Consider the following 27272-nt stretch of genomic DNA (forward strand, 5'->3'; position numbering starts at 1 on the left):
ATGCACATTTTTACAACATTGGAAAACGTTAAGAATGTTTGTCCTCATACAGAAACCATATTAAAACAAACAAACAAAAATTCCCCCATTCATTTTCATACATTTTTGAAGACGCTCCAGGGAGCCACCAGGGTGGTGCTAAAGAGCCGCATGCGGCTCCAGAGCCGCAGGTTGCCGACCCCTGGGCTAGACCGTCCCGTTTAAAAAAACCGTTGGTCCAGCTAGGTCGGGTCTATGCGGTCACAGAAGACCGGTGCTAGGTAGCACGAATGCTCCGAAGCATCCAGCCCCTGAAATGAGACACAGCTATAGTATACAGTAGGCCAGAGTGCAGGTCCAGTAAGTGTCCTGTATAGTATATATAGTATATAGTAGGCCAGAGTGCAGGTCCAGTAAGTGTCCTGTATAGTATATATAGTATATAGTAGGCTACTAGAGTGCAGGTCCAGTAAGTGTCCTGTATAGTATATACTGTATAGTATATAGTAGGCCAGAGTGCAGGTCCAGTAAGTGTCCTGTATAGTATAGTATATAGTAGGCCAGAGTGCAGGTCCAGTAAGTGTCCTGTATAGTATATATAGTATACAGTAGGCCAGAGTGCAGGTCCAGTAAGTGTCCTGTATAGTATATATAGTATATAGTAGGCTAGAGTGCAGGCCCAGTGAGTGTCCTGTATAGTATACAGTAGGCCAGAGTGCAGGTCCAGTAAGTGTCCTGTATAGTATATATAGTATACAGTAGGCCAGAGTGCAGGTCCAGTAAGTGTCCTGTATAGTATATACTGTATAGTATATAGTAGGCCAGAGTGCAGGTCCAGTAAGTGTCCTGTATAGTATATATAGTATATAGTAGGCCAGAGTGCAGGTCCAGTAAGTGTCCTGTATAGTATATATAGTATACAGTAGGCCAGAGTGCAGGTCCAGTAAGTGTCCTGTATAGTATAGTATATAGTAGGCCAGAGTGCAGGTCCAGTAAGTGTCCTGTATAGTATAGTATATAGTAGGCCAGAGTGCAGGCCCAGTAAGTGTCCTGTATAGTATATATAGTATACAGTAGGCCAGAGTGCAGGTCCAGTAAGTGTCCTGTATAGTATATATAGTATACAGTAGGCCAGAGTGCAGGTCCAGTAAGTGTCCTGTATAGTATATATAGTATATAGTAGGCCAGAGTGAGGGGTATGAGTGTAATTCTGGCTGCTATAGGATGCCAATGGAGATTAACTAACTGGGGAAATACAGGTGTCCTCCTTGACTGATGGAAGACCAGGTGTGCCGCTGCATTCTGAGTCACCTGTAATGATCTAACGCATACAGGTAGGCCAGCTAACAATACATTGCAATAGTCCAGTTTGAAATAATCATGGCCTGCACAAGCAGTTGTGTGGCCTATTGTAGGTCTAATATTCACAATATTGTATAGGATACAATCACACATTACAATTAACAATCACATCATTACATATATTAATTTGGCAGACACGTTTATTGAAACTGACTTACAGCAATATAATAACATTTAAGCTGCAGTGCAGGGGAAAGAATAGGAGTGCCTACATGTGAAGAACTAATCAAAGTACGAGGAGGAGGAGTGGTAGAGGGGGAGGAGGAGGAGGAGGAAGAGGAGTGGGAGAGGGGGAGCTAGAGGAGGAGGAGGAGGAGGAGGGGAGTGGTAGAGGGCTCTTATGGGACTTGGCAGATTGTTCCACCATTGGGGGACCACAGATGAAAAAAGTCTGGATTGCTGTGGGTGTGGGTAAAGGCATTAGCTTCAACAGCAATGGAATACAAATGGAATACCTGTTAAACAACAACACTATTTAACAACAACAGAAATTATAATAATAATAATAATAATAATAATAATATTTCAAAGCAGGCAGAAAAAGTCTCCACACCTTTGATTTTCAAACTAGAATGGACCAATTAGCAACATTCTGACTAATAGTAAAACACTCGTCATACCACATGGTCCAGCTAACCCTTTTTGCAGAGCAGAGAGAAGAGTAACGGCTGCGTCCATGACCCTCTAGCCAGAGAGGGTTAAAGCCATAGTAATGAAGGATCTTTGCTCTAGCTATTCAATTTCTGTTCTGTTTGGTTCCGTCTTCGTGTCTAATATTTCAGATGAACGCCACAGACATGTGTAGGCCCTTTTTTCAGCATGGTTAAAGGCTGACTTATCGCTTTTGCGTCTGAGACAGTCCGGCCCGCAACATCGATGCCAACTGAAGGAAGATTCTGGACTCGCCCACCTGTGTTGCTCTAACGGCATTCTGAGTGCACGATGAGGATGGCCTTCCAACCGTCTGGCCAGGGACTTCAATCGGGACAGCTCTGAACTCTGTGTGAAACATGGGAACCGAAGAGGTGACGGATTGCCTGCCCTGATCAGTGCTCTACATAAGGTCCTCAGTGCAGTGGGACTAGCGTGCTAGCTGGCTGGACTGCCGCTTGGACAGTTGATGGCTTTTGCGTTGGCCAGGATAGGAGGAGCTCTTCAGGTCTAGCTGCCTGGTGGGACTGTTGAAGGACTCAATGGTGTTGAGTGTTCATGTCAGACAAAGCACTACAGTACCATTGCCTTTTGGACTTACTCAGTGTTTCTGTTTGTCTATGTGAGGCATTTGTTCTTTTGTTTGTTTCCTCCCTGCTGAAAAAACCCGTAAGAAACCAGCTTAGGCTGGTAGCTGGTTTTAGCTGGTCTTTGCTGGTTTTCTTCCAGCTATTGCTGGTCTTTGCTGGTGTAGCTGATTAGGCCACCAGCTAGACATGCTGGGGTGACCATCTGAGGAAGCTGGTAGTGCTGGTGTGACCAGCCTGTTGTTTGGGATACAGCTGGTTTAAGATGGTCATGCTGGTGACCAGCCTGTCAAGCTTGACAAAGATGGTCAAGCTGGTTTTCTGGAATGACCAACATAAACTGGCGTGGCCAGTTAAAACCAGCGATGAAGACCAGCAACACCAACTAAAATGACCAGCTTGAGGTGGTACGACAATCAAAACCAGCTTAATTACCATCATAAGCTGGGTAAACCAGCTGAAGGGTTTAGCGAGAGTTTTGCTGGTTTAGCTGGTCAACCATCATAGGGTGGTCAATCAAGCTGGTTAACAAGCTGGTCAACCAGCAAACCACCTTTAGCTGGTCAGGCTGTTTTTTTCAGCAGGGCTGTCTAAATATCTGTGTACGGGTACGCTGGCGAATCACACCGCTCTGTCCAGCATTTCATTTTTGTTTATTGTCAGCTATTTGATAATATGTCTGTTTATGGCTTGATGTCTACGCGCAGCGCTGCATACAAAAATGCGCTTTAGAAATAAATGTGATTTGACTTGACTATCTGTGATGTATCTGAAAAAGTTCCAGATTTCACTTTCACCAGATGAAATAGTTCCAGATTTCACTTTCACCAGATGAAATAGTTCCAGATGTCGATTTCACCAGATGGAATAGTTCCAGATTTCACCAGATGGAATAGTTCCAGATTTCACCAGATGGAATAGTTCTAGATGTTCCATTGTGATGCCTTTCTAGTATCGGTACACCGTGCAACACTAGCCTTGGAGACACTTTGGTCACAGAGTGACCTCCATCTGGGCCTGTAGACGGCGTTTATTCCCTCCAAAACACAGAAACAGCAGGTCAATAGATCAGCACAAAGTTCAGGTCCAGTGAAGACATGAAGCCCCCCCCCCCCCCCCACCACACACAGCAGGTCGGGTTCAGTGACGACAGTTCCAAACCCTTCTGTAGTCAGATCAGTGTACCCCCCCCCCCCTTCCCCTCCCCTCCCTCCTCCCCTCAGACGAGCCCCAGGGTTTCGGCCAATGAGGGGTCCTTCTCCCTCCTCCCCTCAGACGAGCCCCAGGGTTTCGGCCAATGAGGGGTCCTTCTCCCTCCTCCCCTCAGACGAGCCCCAGGGTTTCGGCCAATGAGGAGTCCTTCTCCCTCAGGTGGGCAATCATCCTCTCGCTGGCGCGGCGGCCCTTCTTGCGCACGATGTCGATGAGGCAGCGGGCACGGTCAGCTCGGGCCGCCTGCTCCTCCAGCACTGACTCCGCCTCTTCCTCGTTCAGCACACGCTCAGTCTGCAGCTCGTCCAGCAGCTGCTTCAGCAGGGGCAAGCTCGCCTTCTCCACGAACCTGCTGCGCACTGCACTTAACGCTGCCACTGAGGACACACACACACACACACACACACACACACACATATTAGACTTCAGTAGGGGCAAGCTCGCCTTCTCCACGAACCTGCTGCGCACCGCACTTAGCGCCCCAGCTGAGGACAAACACAAACACACACACACACACACATGGACAACATATACATATACAGTACAGGCCAAAAGTTTGGACACACCTTCTCATTCAATGAGTTTCCTTTATTTTCATGACTATTGACATTGTAGACTCACACTGAAGGCATCAAACTATGAATTAACACATGTGGAAAACAAAAAAGTGTAAAACAACGGAAAATATGCCTTATATTCTAGTTTCTTCAAAGTAGCCACCTTTGCTCTGATTACTGCTTTGCACACACTCTGCATTCTCTGGATGAGCTTCAAGAGGTAGTCACCTGAAATGGTTTTCACTTCACATGTGTGCCCTGTCAGGTTTAATAAGTGTGATTTATTGCCTTATAAATGGGGTTGGGAATCAGTTGTGTTGTGCAGAAGTCAGGGGTGATAGACAGCTGATAGTCCTACTGAATAGACTGTTAGAATTTGTATAATGGCAAGAAAAAAAGCAGCTAAGTAAAGAAAAACGAGAAACCATCATTACTTTAAGAAATGAAGGCCAGTCAGTCCAAAAAATTGGGAAAACTTTGAAAGTGTCCCCAAGTGCAGTCGCAAAAACCATCAAGCGCTACAAAGAAACTGGCCGTCCCAGGAAAGGAAGACCAAGAGTCACCTCTGCTGCGGAGGATAAGTTCATCCGAGTCACCAGCCTCAGAAATCGTGCGTTAACAGCAGCTCAGATTAGAGACCAGGTCAATGCCACACAGTTCTAGCAGCAGACACATCTCTAGAACAACTGTTAAGACGAGACTGCCTGAATCAGGCCTTCATGGTAGAATAGCTGCAAGGAAACCACTGCTAAGGACAGGCAACAAGCAGAAGAGACTTGTTTGGGCTAAAGAACGCAAGGAATGGACATTAGACCAGTGGAAATCTGTGCTTTGGTCTGATGAGTCAAAATCGGAGACCTTTGGTTCCAACCACCGTGTGGACTGCAGAGTGAAGGCAAAAGGGCCAACAAGTGCTAAGCATCTTTGGGAACTCCTTCAAGACTGTTGGAAGACCATTTCAGGTGACTCTTGAAGCTCATCAAGAGAATGCCAAGAGTGTGTGAAGCAGTATTAAAAGCAAAAGGTGGCTACTTTGAAGAACCTAAAATATAAGACATATTTTCAGTTGTTTCACACTTTTTTGTTAAGTATATAATTCCACATGTGTTAGTTCATAATTCTAATGCCTTCGGTATGAATCTACAATTTTCATAGTCATATAGTATGAAAATAAAGAAGGGGTGTCCGAATGAGAAGGTGTGTCCAAACTTTTGGCCTGTACTGTACATCCCATATCTATGTCCTACTGCATATACAGTGAGGAGAACATGTATTTGATACCATGCTAAAGTTGACTAAAAAGAGGAATATAAAATCATCATTTGACAATTGATCTTAATGTCTTAATTCAAAAATTGAGTAAAAATAAAACCGCTAACTACCCCAATTTTCTTTGTGAATGAAGAATGTTTCGTAAATAAATAAATGTTCTTCCTAAATGCTAGGGGGAAGGAAGTATTTGACCCCCAATGTAACCCTATGGGAATTTAACACATAGGGTTAACATTGGGGCAGGCAGATTTTTATTTTTTAAGGCCAGCTATTTCATGGATTCAGGTTATTATGCATCCTGATAAAGTTCCCTTGGCCGTTGGAATTAAAATAGCCCCACGTCATTACATACCTTTCACCATAGCGAGAGATTGGCATGGTGCTTTTTGCAGTAGGCCTATTAGCCTGTTTGATGCTCATTGAGCTCAATGCAAATCAAACAGGCTAATAGGCCTACTGGAAAAAGCACCATGCCAATCTCTAGCTATGGTCAAGGGTATGTGATGATGTGGGGCTATTTTAATTCCAAAGGCCAAGGGAAATTTATCGGGATGCATAATATCCTAGATCCATGAAATAGCTGGTCTTTAAAAATAAAAATCTGCCTGCCCCTATGTTAACCCTATGTGTTAAATTCCCATAGGGTTACATAGGGGGTCAAATACTTCCTTCCCCTAGCATTTAAGGAAAACATTTATCTATTTACGATACATTCTTCAATCACAAAGAAAATTGGTGTCCTTGGCGGTTTGATTTTTACTCATTTTTTAAATTAAGGCATTAAGATCAATTGTCAAATGATGATTTTATATTCCTGTTTTAGCATGGTATCAAATACATGTGCTCCTCACTGTATGTGATCTATTAATTAATCCTGGCGCAGTATAAAAACATAGACACTGATTGGCTCATGGCACTATGTTTAGTGTTTAGGCTATTCGGTTCACAATCTCGCGGTTGGAACGGTTTCAAAATAAAAATCCCCCGAAACAGAATAGGAAAAGGCCCCAAAAATTAATAGTAAAATTAACACGTTGAGTGCCAAAAACGCAATATTGGGTTTTTCGTTTCCATGCGTTGAGTGCCAAAAGCCAATAATGTGTTATTATTTAATTACAAAAATAGACACTCTAACACACCCTCTGTGCCATTTTGGGAACTCTATGATGAACAGAACTGAAATAGGTGACGATCGAAAAACTCATTTTATCGTGACATATGATCATAACTCAAAATGAAACTAAGCTTTTGATGGTTGCCGCTTTGGGTCGAATCAGTGATGCATGCACGTCAGGTCAAAACCAGACCATTTTCATTTTGATGAAAACTAGCAACTGTTTAGCTTGGGATTTCTCGGGAACAGAGGCACGAATAAATAAACGGCTTTGTACCCACTGAGAGTCTCACCTTTCAAACGAGCCATTGTATGTGTTCAAAGCGATAACATAGAATATACTGTGGCTGTACAAAAATCAGCAATAATGATCGAGATTGCTGGCACTCTGGGACAAAGTTTCCGAAAACAGTGCGGCATCCAAAAATGTAAAAAATCAAAAATTAAATCGAATCGAGGATTTGGAGAATCGTGACACCAATAATAACATTACAGTTGTAACATTCATCTGTTAATTCATGTCATATCAATGTTTAATCCTTTAGCAACGCAAACTGTATCCTGACACGTCACAAGAACGGAACTGAAGTGTGTTGTCCACTGACCTGCGTCCTCAGGGATCGGAGGGCCTGCAGGCCTCGCCGCAGCTCCTGTGTGGGGGTGAGGGGTCATTCGGTCAGTCTCATCTCACACGGCTAAGACCATGCCATCTTACACACATCCTCACTAAGATTGTGACCTCTCATATGCATCCTCACTAAGATAGTGCCATCTTACACACAGCTTCACTAAGATCATGCAATCTTACACACAGCTTACACACATGCCATCAGCGATATTCATTTATGGTTAACGTTATCGTTCTTGGTGTGAACGCCCCTTAAAGGGATAATCCGGAGTGAAATGCACTTTAGATCAATTTTTCGGACTATTGGGAGTACATACGTTGAGTTGACACCAAAATCATGTCATTCGGATGTATTTTGAGAAAGTTCGAGTTCATCGTTTTTAGCCAAAACTCGTTAGCCTGGAAGTGACCGGGGCAAGTCCTTTCGCCGCTACAAAACGCTATTTTTATACCTCTTCTACTGTTCCAACCAACACTACACTTATGTGGTAGTGAGTAGAGGGTCCCTAAAGCCAAACCGAAGTATCCCCACGTCTTTATGTGGTCGGATAGAGAGTCCAAAATGAATTTAATCGAGTCAGTACCTTTCCGGAAATGTCGCTGCTGCAGCTAGCAACGCGTTAACAACATTTTCATAACATTTCCGGAAAGGTACGGACTCGATTAAATTCATTCTGGACTCTCTATCCGACCACATAAAGACGTGGGGATACTTCGGTTTGGCTTTAGGGACCCTCTACTCACTACCATGTAAGTGTAGTGTTGGTTGGAACAGTAGAAGAGGTATAAAAATAGCGTTTTGTAGCGGCGAAAGGACTTGCCCCGGTCACTTCCAGGCTAACGCGTTTTGGCTAAAAACGGTGAACTCGAACATTCTCAAAATACATCCGAATTACATGATTTTGGTGTCAACTCAACGTATGTACTCCCAATAGTCCGAAAAATTTATCTAAAGTGCATTTCACTCCGGATTATCCCTTTAACACTTGAGACAATCCGCATGCACACCAGATCAGTTTTGGTCACCGAAACGAAAGCAAACGAACAGACGGAACTAATTGTTTACTTTTGTTTCTCAAGTATCTTGAGAAGTCGAAATAGTGTATTGGTTTTATTTGACTAGGGTGCAGAGATATCACGAAAGACACGACTATCTTATCTCACTCCCCACAGCATGGACAAGCTCTGCACCCAAGTGCAGGCCCAAGTAGCAGTGCTTCACCCCAATATAGTCCCAAGTAGCAGTGCTTCACCCCAATATAGTCCCAAGTAGCAATGCTTTGCCTGTGCTTCACCCCAATATAGTCCCAAGTAGCAGTGCTTCGCCCCAATATAGTCCCAAGTAGCAGAACTTCGCCTGTGCTTCACCCCAATATAGTCCCAAGTAGCAGTGCTTCGCCCCAATATAGTCCCAAGTAGCAGTGCTTCACCCCAATATAGTCCCAAGTAGCAGTGCTTCACCCCAATATAGTCCCAAGTAGCAATGCTTTGCCTGTGCTTCACCCCAATATAGTCCCAAGTAGCAGTGCTTCGCCCCAATATAGTCCCAAGTAGCAGAACTTCGCCTGTGCTTCACCCCAATATAGTCCCAAGTAGCAGTGCTTCGCCCCAATATAGTCCCAAGTAGCAGTGCTTCGCCCCAATATAGTCCCAAGTAGCAGTGCTTCACTCCAATATAGTCCCAAGTTATAGTCCCAAGTAGCAGTGCTTCGCCCCAATATAGTCCCAAGTAGCAGTGCTTCGCCCCAATATAGGCCCAAGTAGCAGTGCTTCGCCCCAATATAGGCCCAAGTAGCTGTGCTTCGCCCCAATATAGTCCCAAGTAGCAGTGCTTCGCCTGTGCTTCACCCCAATATAGTCCCAAGTCGATACCTGCCTAGGAGATCGCATTACCATTTGTACTCGAGAATACGCAGCCCACAAGAAGTGATTAGAGATTCTTTTTTTTTTTGGCTCACTTTTACTCATAACATGCTATCGGGTGACCAGAACCTCCATTCACTATGCTAACTTAGCAAGCTTCCATTCACTACGCTAACTTAACAAGCGGGGCGCTGCCGGGTGACCAGAACTTCCATTCACTACGCTAACTTAAAGGGATAGTTCGGGTTTTAAGACACGAAGTTATATGGGTTCCCTGTCAGCAACGTTGTGCATCAGCAATGACTTACCCCCCGACAGCGTCCTGTGAGCCGAGATCCAGCCGGTTTTTGATCGTTTTTGATGCTGAAGAAAGTAGTCCGGCAAGTTTCTGGGGTCACGAAAGTAAAGTGTTTTTCTTCTCAAAAGCATATGCGTTGAAAAGAGTGATATATTTGCACCACAAAAACGTTGTCCAGCTGTCAGTAGCGCGCAGTGATAGGAATCGAGAAAAATAGTGCCAAGATAACGAGGTTTGAATTTTTCCTGGACAACGTTTTTGTGGTGCAAATATATCACTCTTTTGAACACGTATGGTTTTGAGAAGAAAAACACTTTACTTTCGTGACCCCAGAAACTTGCCACACTACTTTCTTCAGCATCAAAAACCGGCTGGATCTCGGCTCACAGGACGCTGTCAGGGGGTTTAAGTCATTGCTGATGCACAACGTTGCTGACAGGGAACCCATATAACTTTGTGTCTTAAAACCCGAACTATCCCTTTAACAAGCGGGGCGCTGCCGGACTAACACAATGATTGCACAGAGACAAACATGCTATGCACACTTAACTCTAGGGGAGATGGTAAATAACACAATTTCATAAAACAGTGGTGTGGATACCTGGGTTTGGATTGGTCGGAACTCCGCTGGGGAGTCCTGGGTTTGGATTGGTCGGAACTCCGCTGGGGGGTCCTGGGTTTGGATTGGTCGGAACTCCGCTGGGGGGTCCGGGGTTTGGATTGGTCGGAACTCCGCTGGGGGGTCCTGGGTTTGGATTGGTCTGATCTCCGCCGGAGGCATCAAGGGACGCTGTGAAGGAGACAGGAATTATTCCACGCCCACTTGCTTTGGTTCTTTTTTGTAGGCGAACTTCAGAGGTCTACACAGCTGTAGTGCCTTGCTCAAGGGCACAGCATGCAGCATCACATGACCAGCTGAACACATCACATGACCAGCTGAACATGTCACATGACCAGCTGAACACGTCACATGACCAGCTGAGCACAGATGGGATGAGATTTACCACTAGGCGCGTTCAAGATGGCTGCGCAGCACAAAAACTGCGCAGCACAAGATGCACGTGGTTAAAAATCTGTCCACGATGGTCTAGATGGGTGTGTTTTCGACTCGGCAGTCGGTATCACATGGCCTCAACTTATCGCGGGAGCAAGGCGTGGCCAGGCAGCTGCTTCGCAACGGAGCAGCAGCCGAAAAGGTACTGTGGAGCGCAGCGGAGCCTAGACCCTGCCTTCATGACGTCAGGAATTTGCCCTAATTGGCTTTTACATCCCTGACGTATGTGCAGGTGTTTAGATGCCTCCTCATATCCACAAGGGTCCGTGCGGGTCCGTGCCTCATGATTCGTCACATGGTCAAGTCTAGACCACGGGAAGTAGAGAGTGTACAACTTCATAGCAGCGTTTGTATCCCCTCCCCTGCTGCCACCGGCAGCTCTCGCTGCTGCAAGAGGTCAACTTGAACGCGCCTATTTACCACCGTGACAATCATGTCACATGTCCTTAAAATATTGCGGAAGTCTGCGCCTACATCCATATTCTGCAGTTGGTTTTCACCCGACTGCACGCACTGAAACCCACCCCCATGATGTCAGTTCAAAGACGTGATGGGGAGATTCCGTCCAAAAGGCCCTATGAGGATTATCACAGGTGTCTCATTCTGCCTCCTCAGGTTAGAACGTGCAAAAAATAACAGAAATCGAAGGGTTACCTTCTTATGTGTGATTTCTGGAACAGCAGTAGGCTAGCCTACTGAAAACGTTTAGATATTCTGCTATTTTATGCTGTCAGTCAAATAGATACACAGACATATACGGAAAACACTTGATATTGAATTAATGTGCTACAATGCAGGCCTGTTAACTGTATGACAACAGTGGTTTATTTAAACTACATTATATCAATTTATTTTGTCAGTAATCATGCTTATTTTAATGAGTAAGAATGAAAGTTATACTGTATTTATTGCACACAAAATACACAAAAATATCTCCCGCGAGTCACGTCAGGCAAACTGCAGCAGGACTGTCCGGGACCAGCTGCGTCTAACGTTCGCTCCTCAAGCTCACGTTGATGTATGAAGCCAGCCTAAGTCAGCCGCATCCCAACTTGAACGTGCCTATTGACAAGTGAGCTTCACGCTCCATGGCTGCCACTACACTGCAAATGATTTGATTCTTATCAAGATTACAACATGTAGATTTAGAAGTGTCAGATCATTTGCAGTGTAGGATACTCACCTGCTTTGATGAGCTTCTCCATCTTCTGGTTCAGAGACTCCATGGTCTGCTGAGACTCGGCCACCTTATCGTGTAGAGCGCCCATCTGCTTCTGCGAGTCGTCCATCTTCTCGTCCACGCGGTGGACCTTCTGCAGGGCGGAGTCCACCTGGTCGTGCACAGCGGTCACCTTAGCGTCCGTCCTGTCCAGCGTGTCCTGCACTACATCCACCTTCCTGATGGTGGCGCCAGCCTTCTCACGACCCTCCACCTGCAGCAGGAGTGGCAGAGGAGTTGTTGGTTGAATCTCTCTAAGATCTCTATTTTGGTCAGCGGTTTGCGGTCAGGCAGTTGAACCTTAGAACGTTGTGAAAGAACTGTCGTCTAATTGGGCCACACATAACGTGAGCCGTGACAGGGGGGTCTTCAAGGGGATTTGGGACTGTAATAAACCAGGTAATAACCTCTCACTACAGGGTAAGTTATGGCCATTTTTGTGCAGCTCTGTGTAAATTGTCCACAATTGTCACACAAAATGCTACAGTTGGTTGGACATTTTGATTTGGGCTCTACATGGGGGATATAAGGATACTTGAAAAGGAATCAAGCTGATTTTACACATTTTTACTGTTTCTCTCTAATATGTAACTTTAGGTACCTTACTAGATCAGTGTGTATATTTACTATGTCGTACACAATGAAAAAGGCTCTGCCTGAGGATGCTCAGGACTCCTCAATATGACACGCTTCATGGATGCAGTCTGCAGATCTACACTTTAGCAGTGCAGGGAGGTTATTGTGAAAATAATATAATCTTCCTTTTTTTTCCCAACCATCAGTCCAGTGGTTACAGCGTCAACATGGGAGGGGTTAGTACAATTCTAAAGGCCCAGCGCTGACAGTGGCCCCCAGAGAGCCCCCTCCTCAATAATACTATATATTATTAATGGGCCCAGAGTTACTGTCGGTCATAGGGCCCAAATTCTCCAGTCGTGCCCCTGCAGACACATAATGCAAGAAAGCATTGAGTGCCCAACTTTATGACAACAGGGGTCATCTAGCCCTCTGAAGAACAATTTAAAACCCTGTTTCTTTCTCAGTGTAGCAAAATAGTGTTTGCCTTTGTGTTCTGGGTGCGTAGGCTAGATGTGCTTCTCCTGCCTCCGATCCATTCTGTTGTTAGGCGGCATGCCAGTGCTTTGGGAAGACTGTCAAGTTGTTATTGTCTTCCTCAGACAACGCCAATCTTCCTGATCTATTCAGAATGAGGTCCTGCTCTCTAAGGTCTGCCCAACCGTGGCCATGTCCACTGAGCCCATGCAGGATGCTAGCATGTCTAGCTAGGTAATTCGTTACATCCTCGTAACAGGCAGACAAGGGTGTTACCTAAACGTGTGCAGGGAAGTAACGTGAAGAACCACACTCTGGCTCTGGGCTTCCAAATGAACAACTCATATTTGTGCAGCAAGGACACAAAACTGAATATTTCCAGAATATAATAAAATATTTGCATGTAAAATGTCAATGGTCAAAGAAAGAAAGTTGTTCATGGCATGTCACTAATATTTCTTTGCTTATAGTCTGCTGCAAGAGGTATTCTAAATACGATTAAAAAAAAAAAAAATGAGATTAACAATGACAGACAAGTAAAACGCTTAGACAACAGTAAGGGATAAGATTCTATGTGTTGTACTAAAAAAAAACAAAAAAAAAAAACCCAGAAATGTTTGTGGTGGTCGTAAAAACAAGTTGAAATGGCCGACCCACCTGCATCAGCAAGCCAATTAAAACAGAATATTTTGAGAGTGAAAAAAGTAAAACCAGAATATTTTGAGAGTGAAAAAAGTAAACCCAGATTATTTTGAGAGTGAAAAAAGTAAAACCAGATTATTTTGAGAGTGAAATGTCCGACTCCGACCCACCTGTAGCAGCAGGGTGAGCCTGGTGTGGTCATCGCTGAGCTGCTGGAAGAGGTCGTCCAGCTTGTCGCTGGTCTTGTGCGCCTTCAGCAGCTTCTTCAGCTGGTTAGCGCCCTCGCGCTTCAGCAGGAGCGCCTCGGCCGCCTCCAGCGTGCCCTTCACCTCGCGCAGCCGCGCCTGCAGCTCCGCGCTGTGGACGTCCAGGTCCTTCTGCCGCCGCAACACATCCAACGTCTGCATGATGGCGTCCACACTCTTGGCCAGCCGCAGACACTGGTCCTTATTGTTCTTCTCCTTCATGAAGAGACCGTAAACCGTCTCCGCGATCAACCTGATCGGCTCAATGGCTGAAGTGACCAGGTCCATGTCTGAATATACAAATTATATTAATGTATAAATATTATTAGTTTAATTATCTGCTGTAGCCTGTGAGCTGTCCCTTACAAAATGTAACTTCAGCTGATATGAGGGACAGACACAGTAATTCTGCAGTTTTGGTTAGCAGCATGAAATAAAAATCGAATGAATTCTAGACCTATTTTGATGTTAGGCAACCAAACGCTCATCTAGCCTAAATCAACAGTACAGGCTTGGTAAAGTCTCTGAAATAGTGTAAATTGACCTACTGTAGGTTATTTACCAAGACGGTGTCCCGCAGTGTCAAGATGAATAAACCGAGGAAAACACCACGCCTCCCAATGAATGAACTCTGGAACTATCAGGAAGTTGTTCTACTTTCGCTCTCAGACGCAATAAGGCCACTTCAGAAAGCGATTCTTTCACATGAAGGAGCAAACAACATCGGATTTCTGGATGATTTGACCATCAGTTAACTTCGAAACTTTGGATAGAGAATTAGCCCACAGAGTGATTAACATAACAAATCCAGACTGGAGTAGCCTAACTCAACATGGCACCTCCGATGGTTACAGTTACCTGTTACAGTAGCCTAACCAGCCAGAACACAACAAAATACGTTTAACCCTTGAACCAGCTCCTTCTCAATGGCGATACAGCGGCTGCACCTCCAACTGCGAGGTGTAGCCTAGGCTACCTGATCACCTCCCAAAACGCTCTCAAAAGCCCGTATGTTTATGTGACAGTGAGTGAAGCCCACCTCATCTAAATAGCCTACACTGCACCAAGTTAAGCCACAATCAATCTATAGCTGAAAGATTCGATCTTTGACCAGTGTTCGACAGGCTATGCGCTCACCTTTTAACAAGGAAGTTGGTTCACGTTGCAATCAGTCGAACTGATAGGCTATCCTACTTCAACTGTCCTTCGAAATCTTAAAATGTATACCATATGCGTCACAAGCTTGTTGAAATGTTCAGTGCTAAGTGTCTCTGGTACTAATTCGTTTAAAACGCAGTAGGCCTAGCCTACGTAATTATACAGTCATGTAGCCAAACATGTGCATAGCCTACATTCCGGACGGGTATAGTAGCCTAACCACACTCACCGCACCGAACCGAAGAAGTGTCGGGGGAGAATAGTAGCCTACAAGAAGAATTTCCCTAAGGGACAATAAACCAACTAACTTCCTTCTTACTTAACGTGGTCAAATGTGCGCTGCACGTCTATGCCTACTGTCAGCAGCAGAAGGATGGTCACATTTCGTTCAGTTTTGTCTATTCTAACCTTTACTGTCTATGATTTTAACACGCTGAGTAGCCTTATTGGCATCTTTGTAAACTTTTGAACCTCCTTGCGTGGGAGTGACTTCCGCTCTATAGCCTAGTTGAGTTCAGTGACGGTCTTTGTTAGTCTGAGCCAGTGCCGTAGGCTGGGCTGTGCCATTGGCCAAAAAAGAGAAAAATACGTAAGAAAATAAAACTTAAACTTCATTGGCCTCAAATAAATATTTAGTAAGACACTGATTTGGGTAAATATGGCAGAGTTCAAATGGTAGGCTTATATCAAAGAAGAAAAAAAGGCAGCACTATATATAGGCCCATTGTGCACGCACAGTTTGGGACTATTTGTAGTGGCAATTCTAGATTTTTTTTAAAACGGTTGGCACTAGTGGGGCACTGATAAATTCCAGGTTGGCATGAGGGAAAACATACAGATAAACAGGCTAAACGGACTGAAGATGTTAAATTAGCACAAATACATTATTAAAACCATGCACCAAACATCATACTCATAAAATGAAGAACAAAAAGGATAAAGACATACTTGCTCATCAAATTTCTTTGTATTTGAATAAAATGCTAATGCAAGGCCCCAGCAGTGGCGTAACTGGCTGGGGCACCTGCACCGTACGCTGGCGACCCGGGTTCGATTCCCGCCCCGTGGTCCTTTCCAGATCCCAACCCGACTCTCTCTCCCACTCACTTCCTGTCATTCTCTCTACTGTCCTGTCCAAATAAAGGCATAAAAAGCCCAAAAAATAATCTTTAAAAAAAAAAAAAACGCTAATGCAAATAAACAACAGTATTAAAGTTAATTATCTAAATTGTCTATCGATGCCCATGGGGGCATTACTCTATTCTATTCTATTAAAAGAAGATATGAAGGGAAAAAAATACTGTAATGGCTAGTTATGGCCATATGGCGGCGCTCTACTGAAAATGATATGCGTGTATGTATGGAGAAGCATGAATGAAAGTTGTCTAGTTGTATCCCAAAGGTTGTCTCCTTTGGTATAGGGTACAGAGGAACAATACAATTGTGTCAGGGATGTAGTGGTAAACTATGAATTCTGCGATCTCGGTGAGGTGGACTATGCTCAGCGCTAGGCTATACATTTTTTAAAAAAGGCATTCAGACCATGTTTAATGATGGTGGAGGTTATTGTCATATTGTGAATGTGGATAATATACAGTGTGATTTTTGAATATTTAAAGTTGCAATTGGTGAATAAACTCTTTGGAGAGGTGGATAAACTATGTCTGAAATGTCAGAGGTGGATAAACTCCATTTCTGAAATGTCAGAGGTGGATAAAGTGTGTTTTCTTGCGTTTAGCCTCCACTGCATCCTGAATTGCTTGCCTAAACCTGCAGAACTGGAGGGGCTTAGCATTCTCCTCCAAGCACTTTGAGATGCCTGAGCTAGATTCCCACAACGCCCCCAAACACGGCACATATTCTGCATTCCAAATCACACACCCCCATGGCTGTTTGAACTTTAAACAGAAACATGTCATGAATGGTGTGTCTTCTTCACGACTAAACAAAAATGTAATGAAATAGTGAATATTACAATATAAATCGACAGCTACAGTATTTGTTAAAATAGTGCTAATAAGCCAACTTTAATGACTAACTGTGCCACAGGGTGATCTGATTAGACCATCAGTAATTAAACAAAATCGTATGTAGAAAAAAATATGTGTGTGTGTGTGTGTGTGTGTGTCTGTCTGTGTCTGTGTGTGTGTGTGTGTGTGTGTGTGAGAGAGATGATTGAACCCAAGGGAAGAAGCAAAGCAGAGCTATAGTAACTTTAGAATACTAAATACCAAAAAACAACCACTATTTTGACAGCACTGTCATGTATGAATTAGTTCATAATTAATGCATTACTTCATTCCTTCTGCATTCTATTCTATTCTATTCTATTCTATTCTATCATGAAGGAAGACATTGATTGTTCCCCACAATAACTGTTCTATGGCCATCTATTTCTGTAGCTGTTAAAATAACTTTACCTGCTTTGTCTCTGGAAACATTTCTAGTTGATTAGAACCAGAGCTCTGTTCTAGAATCTTTGATTAGAACCTTTTAATTATTGTTTTACACGGCCTCAAAAATGGTTACAGTTAACCCCAAAGTGCCGTCATGAACTAGGCTACTGTAGCCTACCTCTGAAAATCCATAGACAGTCTGATTAATTTAAAGAAGTTGAATATAAATAGGAAAATGCTTCTTTTACATTTTGTATACAATTTCCTAGGTGTGCCAGTAATTGTGGACATGTTTTTGTTAAAAAAATATTCATTATAATTTAATTTTTCTCTGAATAAATTGGCCTCTCCACAGGTTTTTCCTCATTGTTTTTAGTCTCTACTCCGGATTGAGTGTTGTCAAGCTGTTGTCATGCTGGTATGTGTGCACCTTCACCAGGTAGAGAGAGGTCACATGACCTACGTCCCACCTCTGCCAGCCTACAGAGCAAGCACGCTTTTAAAAAGACACATCACTCCATCACACATCCAGATCCACGCAGAGCCATCTTGAGGTCGGTAAACTCAGACTACAGAAGCCCCTTTAAGCATCCTGTCTAAGCACCCCAAGAGACAAGACTTCTATGAGGCTATTTCTATGGTGATGGGGCTCTTTGCTTTGTTCTTATGGTGATAGGGCTCTATGTTCCTATGGTGATGGGGCTCTTTGCCATGTTTCTATGGTGATAGGGCTCTTTGCTATGTTTCTATGGTGATGATGGTGATGGTGTGTGTGCGCTGAGGCGGACATCCCGGGTTCAGGAAATAAAAGTCCTGCCAAGTATTTCATCCAACCATTTAGTAAACCAGCTCATCCTAGCAGCCAGGTAGGTCAGATAATAAGTGATATCACCTGTGTTAAGTACACAAGTAGAAATATAAGGCAGGACTTTTACTTTGGACCTGGGATGTCTGCCTCTGTGTGTGTGTGTGTGTGTGTGTGCGCGTGTGTGAGTGAGAGAGAGCGAGAGAGAGACTGTGTGTGTGTGTGTGTGTGTGTGTGTGTGTGTGCGCGTGTGTGAGTGAGAGAGAGCGAGAGAGAGACTGTGTGTGTGCCATGTGAAAATGAAAGTGAATAATTGTAGCACGCTGTGGATACATGTCACACTGAACTTTCTCAAAAACGACCCAACAGCAACATTTAAAACCTTCACTGTACTCTCCTCCAACGACCCAACAGCAACATTTAAAACCTTCACTGTACTCTCCTCCAACGACCCAACAGCAACATTTAAAACCTTACATTCTATCTTCACTGTACTCTCCTCCAACGACCCAACAGCAACATTTAAAACCTTACATTCAATCTTCACTGTACTCTCCTCCAACAGCAACATTTAAAACCTTACATTCAATCTTCACTGTACTCTCCTCCAACGGGAAAAAACAGCAACATTTAAAAAATGTTTTAAAACTCTTTACTTAGAGAGAGAGAGAGAGAGAGAGGGAGAGAGAGAGGGAGAGAGAGAGAGAGAGAGAGAGGGAGAGAGGGAGAGGGAGAGAGGGGCCCACTGTACCTGTGTTCTGCTCCCGCCAGGCCCTTCACAGTCAGTTTAATGGCAGCGCTGAAACGAAACAGGAAGTGACACAGCAGTGACTCCTGACCTCTCTCACACGTGGAGATAGGAGGTGGAGTTTGTGTGTGTGTGTGTGTGTGTGCGTGCGCGTTAACACACGTGGAGATATAGGAGGTGGAGTGTGTGTGTGTGTGTTAACACACGTACATGTGGACATAGATGGAGTTTGTGAGTGTGTGTGTGTTCCCACACGTGATGATAGGAGGTGGAGTGTTTGTTTGTGTGTGTGTGTGTGTATGTTTGTTCCCACACATGGAAATATAGTAGGTGGTGGTGTGTGTGTGTGTGTGTGTGTGTGTGTGTGTGTGTGTGTGTGTGTGTGTGTGTGTGTGTGTGTGTGTGTGTGTGTGTGTGTGTGTGTGTGTGTGTGTGTGTGTGCAGGAGTCGTGTGTAGGATCAGTTCCTAATGCCAGAGGCTTTATTCAACAGAGCACAAATACTGTACAGTACACATAATCTTTGACCAGTCTTTTGTTTTACATTTATTTAATAGCTGATATTTGAAATGGCACATTGAAAATGTTGATTAAAAAAATATATACTTGTCTTAACAGGTATGCACATATCATGTTAGCATTTGTAATGTATGTCATGGTGTGCTTAAGGCTATGTACACACGTAGCCGGGTATTTTTAAAACCAAATATTTCCCCCCCTCCGTTTATAAAATAATTTTATCCACATTACCTCGTTTAAAAAAAAAAAAAAAAAACCCTTCCACACATAACGGAACATCTGCGTTTTCAAGGCACTCAGATCCATGCTTCTGCAGTGAACAAAGGTCGCACGTTTGACGTCAGAGCAGATTTGTTGTTGTTTTGGCGCATATTCTGACGTTCGAAACCGCAGATCTCCGGTTATCTCTGGCCACACGCCAATTTATAAACGGAGAATTCGCAGATCTTCACTTTGCCCGGAGTTTTTTTTAAACATTCGTTTATATGCGTTGTCATGTGGATGACAGGTCCAAACGTAGACAAATACCTTCGTTTAAGCAGATACCTGGCTACGTGTGTCGGGGCCTAACAAACAAACATTCACGTGTCCTGAGAGCAACTTCACCATGAGTTACATACTGTAGGAATGCTGAGCTGCATCTGGGAAAAATAAAACATACTGTATACATTTTTCATCATCTTTCTGGAAACAATCAGGCATACATTTACTGTAAACATTATCTTTGCAGGAAAATAAGGCATACTGTACATTTAAACATTACCTTTGTGGAAAAATAAGGCAAACTGTACATTGAAAAGCCACCAAAGAGCTTTTAAAAACTTTCAAATAACGTTTCCCAAATCATTTTGATGGCACATGACCTCCAACAGCTCTTCTGCACGAACCTGATAAACCTTTTATCATTTGTTAAAGTAATGAACAACATTGTGTTAATAAACTGAACAAATCTATGGTTTTATGTCTTGCTTGGGCCTAAATAGGGTACAAAGGTCTTCTTTAAATGAGCTTTCTTTAGGCCAGTGTTTCTTAACTGGTGGGTCGGGACCCAAAAATGGGTCACGGAACCGTTCTGGGTGGGTCGCGGAGCTTTTATTCAAAATGCTACCTTATCAGATCTAATATTGTACCTTTATTTTAACAGGCTTTATTCGTAGCCAATGTCAGTCATTACCATGGACATAAGCAATGTTTATGTGACCGGTCATGTTAGACATCATTTTAGTGGTAAATGCAAATATAATGCCAATCAGCCACATGTTCCAGACAAGTAGGTCTACAGGCACTTTTTATGTTACCATGCTCACCATATCCGTTGGCTTGAACGATAAATAAATATATGGGACTTTATGAACATAGGAAATTGTGGGTCCCAAAGCCAGACCAGTTAAGAACCACTGCTTTAGGCTGTATTATGCTTTATTGTATGTATTTATCTAGATTTATAAATAATTTTCCACAAAATTCTCCAGAAGTCATTATTAATGGGGAACTTGGCAACTAATTCAACTCAATAAACCCGTTTAGAAATCATTTGGATGATTAAATGATCTGTTCCGGTGAAAATGGCGACTTTCATCGCTCCCCCTAGCGTCCCCCAGGCCGAAAACCAACCTTGCAACATTGGGACGACCCGGTAAGAGAAGTGAGAAACAGGTTAGCATAAGTTCTGCTGAACTTATGCTAACCGTTTCGCTAGCTTGTAAACAAATCCATGTGCTTTATCATTACTTTTTTCCACAGTTAACAAGAAATAGCATGCACACTTTCTCCAGCAGAGGGGGCAATACAGCTGATGCTACCAGGGGGTCAGGATTTGACTGATTAGTTACGCCGATTAGCAAGGCACTTCCTCGTCGCCATTTTCCAGAAATACTGTACATCATGTCCGGTGCCATTTCTCCTCATGATGATTGGTGGCTGATCCACTCTCAGCTCATGCACGAGCTTAGTGTGGGCACGAGCTCCCCTTCTGTTGGCTAAGTAAAACGGCACCGGAAACAAACCCCTTGAAATGCCATGTTGAAGCCTGAAAAAATCGTTCAATTTTGCCAATTTTCACTAGCCTAGCATTCCCATTGAAATGAATTGGCGCGGGACTTGTTCACTTTCTCCAGTTCTTATAATACCTCATGGATCCTACCAAAGGGGGCTTTAAAGGGGTAATTTGGACCATGGATCCTACCAAGGGGGGCTTTAAAGGGGTAATTTTTCATTTCTCCTTCCGGTGAGGCCTGCCCCCAGACCCCCCTACCGTTTGGAGGGTCCAAAATGGTTGTACTTCATAAAGCCCAACATCTGTCGCAGCACCCCAGAGAGACTCAATAAAGGCCACTTCAAATGTGTACGGAGGTCCTATGTAGTCAAAACATGTCTTCAACAGAGTAGGAGACACCCACTATATGCTGGGGAATCAACTCTATTGCCCAGAGGTGCATTCAAATTCACAAACATGGGCAAACGTTTACAAATAGTTTTCCTTTAGCCTTGAGTGTTTGGCAAATGTTTGCAACGAATTTGCCGAATTTGAATGCACCTCAGGAGTGGGAGTTAGGCCTGCAGATCAGGATGGGGTGGGAATTAGGCCTGCAGATCAGGATGGGGTGGGAATCACATCACTGCAGGTCACATCTCACTGCAGGTCACATCTCACTAGTTCACATCTCACTTGTTCACATCGTTCACATCTCACTGCGTTCACATCTCACTAATTCACATCACTGCAGGTCACATCTCACTGCAGGTCACATCTCACTAGTTCACATCACTGCAGGTCACATCTCACTGCAGGTCACATCTCACTAGTTCACATCTCACTAGTTCACATCACTGCAGGTCACATCTCACTGCAGGTCACATCTCACTAGTTCACATCTCACTAGTTCACATCTCACTGCAGGTCACATCTCACTAGTTCACACATCACTGCAGGTCACATCTCACTGCAGGTCACATCTGTGCAGGTCACATCTCACTGCAGGTCACATCTCACTGGTTCACATCACTGCAGGTCACATCTGTGCGGGCAGCACTTGGTGGCCACGGTGGGGGATTCCTGCGCTGGATTCATCAGAGATCTGCGCTCCTCCTCCTCTTTAGCTCCTCCCTCTTCTTCAGCTGGCCCCTCCTCCTGCTCCCGCCGGCCGTCCTCCAGGTGTGTGTGTGTAAAGGCGGCATGCTGCTCCTCCAGGTGTGTGTATGTGAAGGTGGCATGCTGCTCCTCCTCCTCGAGGGGTGTGTGTGTGAAGGCCTCCAGTGCGCAGCTCTGCAGCTGAACTCTGCGGTTGCAGCTCCTCTCCCACTCCTCTGGGGCAGCACACACACCTGAGACTTTAGCACATCTCCTCCTGACAACACACACACACACACACACACACACACACACACACACACACACAAGCAGTAGTGACATAAGTTTCATTACAATTCTGAGAGAGAACATTTCTGTGTGTACACAAACCTTGCACATGAGACCCCAGATCTGCAACAGTCACCCTGTGAGTGTTAGGGTTGTGAGTGGGAGGGTTATATGTGTGAGGTCGTCTACTCACCCTGTGAGTGTGAGGTAGCGTACTCACCCTGTGAGTGTGAGGGGTGTGAGTGTGAGGTAGTCTACTCACCCTGTGAGTGTGAGGGTTATACGTGTGAGGTAGTCTACTCACCCTGTGAGTGTGAGGGTTGTGAGTGTGAGGGGTGTGAGTGTGAGGTAGTCTACTCACCCTGTGAGTGTGAGGGGTGTGAGTGTGAGGTAGTCTACTCACCCTGTGAGTGTGAGGGTTATACGTGTGAGGTAGTCTACTCACCCCGTGAGTGTGAGGGTTGTGAGTGTGAGGGGTGTGAGTGTGAGGTAGTCTACTCACCCTGTGAGTGTGAGGGGTGTGAGTGTGAGGTAGTCTACTCACCCTGTGAGTGTGAGGGGTGTGAGTGTGAGGTAGCGTACTCACCCTGTGAGTGTGAGGGGTGTGTGTGTGAGGTAGTCTACTCACCCGGTGAGTGTGAGGGGTGTGAGTGTGAGGTAGTCTACTCACCCGGTGAGTGTGAGGGTGAGTTGTGGATGACTCTGAGTGCCCCTCAGTTCCTGTAATCCGTCCTGCAGGCGCTTCACCCCTTCCTCCAGCAGCAGCCTCTCCCCACTCTCCCCAGCATCCACCCTTAAAGCAAATAACCACCAGTGAGACCAGCATCCACCCTTAAAGAGAACAGTCACCAGTGAGACCAGCAGCAGCCTCTCCCCACTCTCCCCAGCATCCACCCTTAAACAGAACAGTCACCAGTGAGACCAGCATCCACCCTTAAAGAGAACAGTCACCAGTGAGACCAGCATCCACCCTTAAAGAGAACAGTCACCAGTGAGACCAGCATCCACCCTTAAAGAGAACAGTCACCAGTGAGACCAGCATCCACCCTTAAAGAGAACAGTCCCCACTCTCCCCAGCATCCACCCTTAAAGAGAACAGTCACCAGTGAGACCAGCATCCACCCTTAAAGAGAACAGTCCCCACTCTCCCCAGCATCCACCCTTAAAGAGAACAGGCACCAGTGAGACCAGCATCCACCCTTAAAGAGAACAGTCACCAGTGAGACCAGCAGCAGCCTCTCCCCACTCTCCCCAACATCCACCCTTAAAGAGAACAGTCACCAGTGAGACCAGCAGCAGCCTCTCCCCACTCTCCCCAGCATCCACCCTTAAAGAGAACAGTCACCAGTGAGACCAGCAGCCTCTCCCCACTCTCCCCAGCATCCACCCTTAAAGAGAACAGTCACCAGTGAGACCAGCAGCAGCCTCTCCCCACTCTCCCCAGCATCCACCCTTAAAGAGAACAGTCACCAGTGAGACCAGCAGCCTCTCCCCACTCTCCCCAGCATCCACCCTTAAAGAGAACAGTCACCAGTGAGACCAGCAGCCTCTCCCCACTCTCCCCAGCATCCACCCTTAAAGAGAACAGTCACCAGTGAGACCAGCATCCACCCTTAAAGGGAACAGTCACCAGTGAGACCAGCATCCACCCTTAAAGGGAACAGTCACCAGTGAGACCAGCATCCACCCTTAAAGGGAACAGTCACCAGTGAGACCAGCATCCACCCTTAAAGGGAACAACCACCAGCATCCACCCTTAAAGCAAACAACCACCAGTGAGACCAGCATCCACCCTTAAAGAGAACAGTCACCAGTGAGACCAGCATCCACCCTTAAAGGGAACAGTCACCAGTGAGACCAGCATCCACCCTTAAAGGGAACAGTCACCAGTGAGACCAGCATCCACCCTTAAAGGGAACAACCACCAGCATCCACCCTTAAAGCAAACAACCACCAGTGAGACCAGCATCCACCCTTAAAGGGAACAGTCACTAGTGAGACCAGCATCCACCCTTAAAGGGAACAACCACCAGCATCCACCCTTAAAGAGAACAGTCACCAGTGAGACCAGCATCCACCCTTAAAGGGAACAGTCACCAGTGAGACCAGCATCCACCCTTAAAGGGAACAGTCACCAGTGAGACCAGCATCCACCCTTAAAGGGAACAACCACCAGCATCCACCCCTAAAGCAAACAACCACCAGTGAGACCAGCATCCACCCTTAAAGGGAACAGTCACCAGTGAGACCAGCATCCACCCTTAAAGGGAACAACCACCAGCATCCACCCTTAAAGAGAACAGTCACCAGTGAGACCAGCATCCACCCTTAAAGGGAACAACCACCAGCATCCACCCTTAAAGGGAACAGTCACCAGTGAGACAAGCATCCACCCTTAAAGGGAACAGTCACCAGTGAGACCAGCATCCACCCTTAAAGGGAACAGTCACCCGTGAGACCAGCATCCACCCTTAAAGGGAACAACCACCAGCATCCACCCTTAAAGGGAACAGTCACCAGTGAGACCAGCATCCACCCTTAAAGGGAACAGTCACCAGTGAGACCAGCATCCACCCTTAAAGGGAACAACCACCAGTGAGACCAGCATCCACCCTTAAAGGGAACAGTCACCCGTGAGACCAGCATCCACCCTTAAAGGGAACAGTCACCCGTGAGACCAGCATCCACCCTTAAAGGGAACAACCACCAGCATCCACCCTTAAAGGGAACAGTCACCAGTGAGACCAGCATCCACCCTTAATACCCCTTAATAACCCTTAATACAACGGAAATGTCCATATTTGGATTGCATAGCGTCATTCAGCCGAAACAGGGCTTTCAAACGGTGTCACACACGATATGATTTGGATCACGGTCGCGGGAGTAAATGACACTTTAGAGTGGAAACTTTTGGCGAAATTAGGAGAAATCCATAGGCGCGAGCAGACAAAAGTTCGTGAAATAAACACCTAAAAGTGCAAATCGGACTTTGTTGTTGTAGTAGGGTGGTAGAATACATGCTAAGGTAGCAAACTAGCACAAAATCTCGAAATTGACCGGAGGTCACAAAAACAGTGTTTTCACCTGCCGTGTCGCCTTAAAGGGATAGTTCGGGTTTTAAGACACGAAGTTATATGGGTTCCCTGTCAGCAACGTTGTGCATCAGCACTGACTTACCCCCCGACAGCGTCCTGTGAGCCGAGATCCAGCCGGTTTTTGATCGTTTTTGATGCTGAAGAAAGTAGTCCGGTAAGTTTCTGGGGTCACGAAAGTAAAGTGTTTTTCTTCTCAAAACCATATGCGTTCATCAGAGTGATATATTTGCACCACAAAAACGTTGTCCAGCTGTCAGTAGCGTGCAGTGATAGGAATCGCGAAAAATAAGTAAGTGATAACGAGGTTTGAATTTTTCCTGGACAACGTTTTTGTGGTGCAAATGTATCACTCTTTTGAACGCATATGGTTTTGAGAAGAAAAACACTTTACTTTCGTGACCCCAGAAACTTGCCGGACTACTTTCTTCAGCATCAAAAACCGGCTGGATCTCGGCTCACAGGACGCTGTCGGGGGGTAAATCAGTGCTGATGCACAACGTTGCTGACAGGGAACCCATATAACTTTGTGTCTTAAAACCCGAACTATCCCTTTAAAGGGAACAGTCACCAGTGAGACCAGCATCCACCCTTAAAGGGAACAACCACCAGCATCCACCCTTAAAGGGAACAGTCACCAGTGAGACCAGCATCCACCCTTAAAGGGAACAGTCACCAGTGAGACCAGCATCCACCCTTAAAGGGAACAGTCACCAGCATCCACCCTTAAAGGGAACAACCACCAGCATCCACCCTTAAAGGAAACAGTCACCAGTGATACCAGCAGCATGACGAGCTGATCCCAGACCACTAGGACATGGTGACCTGATGCTGGACCACTAGGTAGGTAAATAGTAAATGTGGACCACTAGTATCCAGCAGCAGATCGATAGATAGATAGATAGATAGATACTTTATTGATACTTTATAGCATGATCCTGCACCCCTATGAGCTGATCCTGCACCCCTATGAGCTGATCCTGCACCCCTATGAGCTGATCACTATGAGCTGATCCTGCACCCCTATGAGCTGATCCCAGATCACTATGAGCTGATCATGGACCCCTATGAGCTGATCCCAGATCACTATGAGCTGATCATGGACCCCTATGAGCTGATCCCTATGAGCTGATCCTGCACCCCTATGAGCTGATCCTGCACCACTATGAGCTGATCCTGCACCCCTATGAGCTGATCCCTATGAGCTGATCCTGCACCCCTATGAGCTGATCCCTATGAGCTGATCCCTATGAGCTGATCCTGCACCCCTATGAGCTGATCCCTATGAGCTGATCCCTATGAGCTGATCCCTATGAGCTGATCCTGCACCCCTATGAGCTGATCCCTATGAGCTGATCCCTATGAGCTGATCCTGCACCCCTATGAGCTGATCCCTATGAGCTGATCCTGGACCCCTATGAGCTGATCATGGACCCCTATGAGCTGATCCCTATGAGCTGA

At 45.3% G+C, this 27272-nt stretch overlaps 2 protein-coding genes across 5 annotated transcripts in view; both read right to left on the reverse strand.

Annotated features, from left to right (window-relative positions):
• Positions 1–3791: 3791 nt before the first annotated feature.
• Positions 3792–18895, reverse strand: LOC134075233 (arp2/3 complex-activating protein rickA-like). 4 transcript variants are annotated; one of them, XM_062530790.1, is made up of 6 exons: positions 18847–18895; positions 13662–14026; positions 11761–12010; positions 10125–10313; positions 7340–7384; positions 3792–4168 (listed from the first exon to the last, which is right to left on the reverse strand). In XM_062530790.1, exons 2-6 carry the CDS (start codon positions 14022–14024, stop codon positions 3903–3905), a joined length of 1113 nt encoding a protein of 370 aa, XP_062386774.1. In that variant the 5' UTR covers positions 14025–14026; positions 18847–18895; the 3' UTR covers positions 3792–3902. The 4 variants fall into 4 exon arrangements, with proteins under 4 accessions (XP_062386774.1, XP_062386772.1, XP_062386775.1 ...); XM_062530788.1 differs by lacking the exon at positions 18847–18895 and adding an exon at positions 14874–15346; XM_062530791.1 differs by lacking the exon at positions 18847–18895 and adding an exon at positions 14299–14850.
• Positions 18896–19297: 402 nt separating this feature from the next.
• Positions 19298–27272, reverse strand: part of LOC134075234 (uncharacterized) — a gene marked incomplete in the record, with an annotated part of 50646 nt that continues 42671 nt past the window's right edge. Inside the window, 4 exon segments of the mRNA XM_062530792.1 lie at positions 19298–22189; positions 22284–22309; positions 22372–22708; positions 23390–23512. Coding sequence (XP_062386776.1) covers positions 22301–22309; positions 22372–22708; positions 23390–23512 — 469 coding nt within the window.

The sequence above is a fragment of the Sardina pilchardus genome, chromosome 2 (assembly GCF_963854185.1).
Source record: "Sardina pilchardus chromosome 2, fSarPil1.1, whole genome shotgun sequence".
NCBI classification, from domain to species: Eukaryota; Metazoa; Chordata; class Actinopteri; order Clupeiformes; family Clupeidae; genus Sardina; species Sardina pilchardus.

Bases quoted from the DNA above. Each gene is read 5' to 3' on its own strand.
- LOC134075233 (XM_062530790.1), bottom strand. From the start codon at position 14,024: ATGGACCTGGTCACTTCAGCCATTGAGCCGATCAGGTTGATCGCGGAG. The intron at 7,385-10,124 runs GTATCCACACCA...ACCCCCACACAG, and splicing joins TCCGACCAATCCAAACCCAG to GAGCTGCGGCGAGGCCTGCA. The intron at 4,169-7,339 runs GTCAGTGGACAA...GTGTGTCCTCAG, and splicing joins TCCGATCCCTGAGGACGCAG to TGGCAGCGTTAAGTGCAGTG.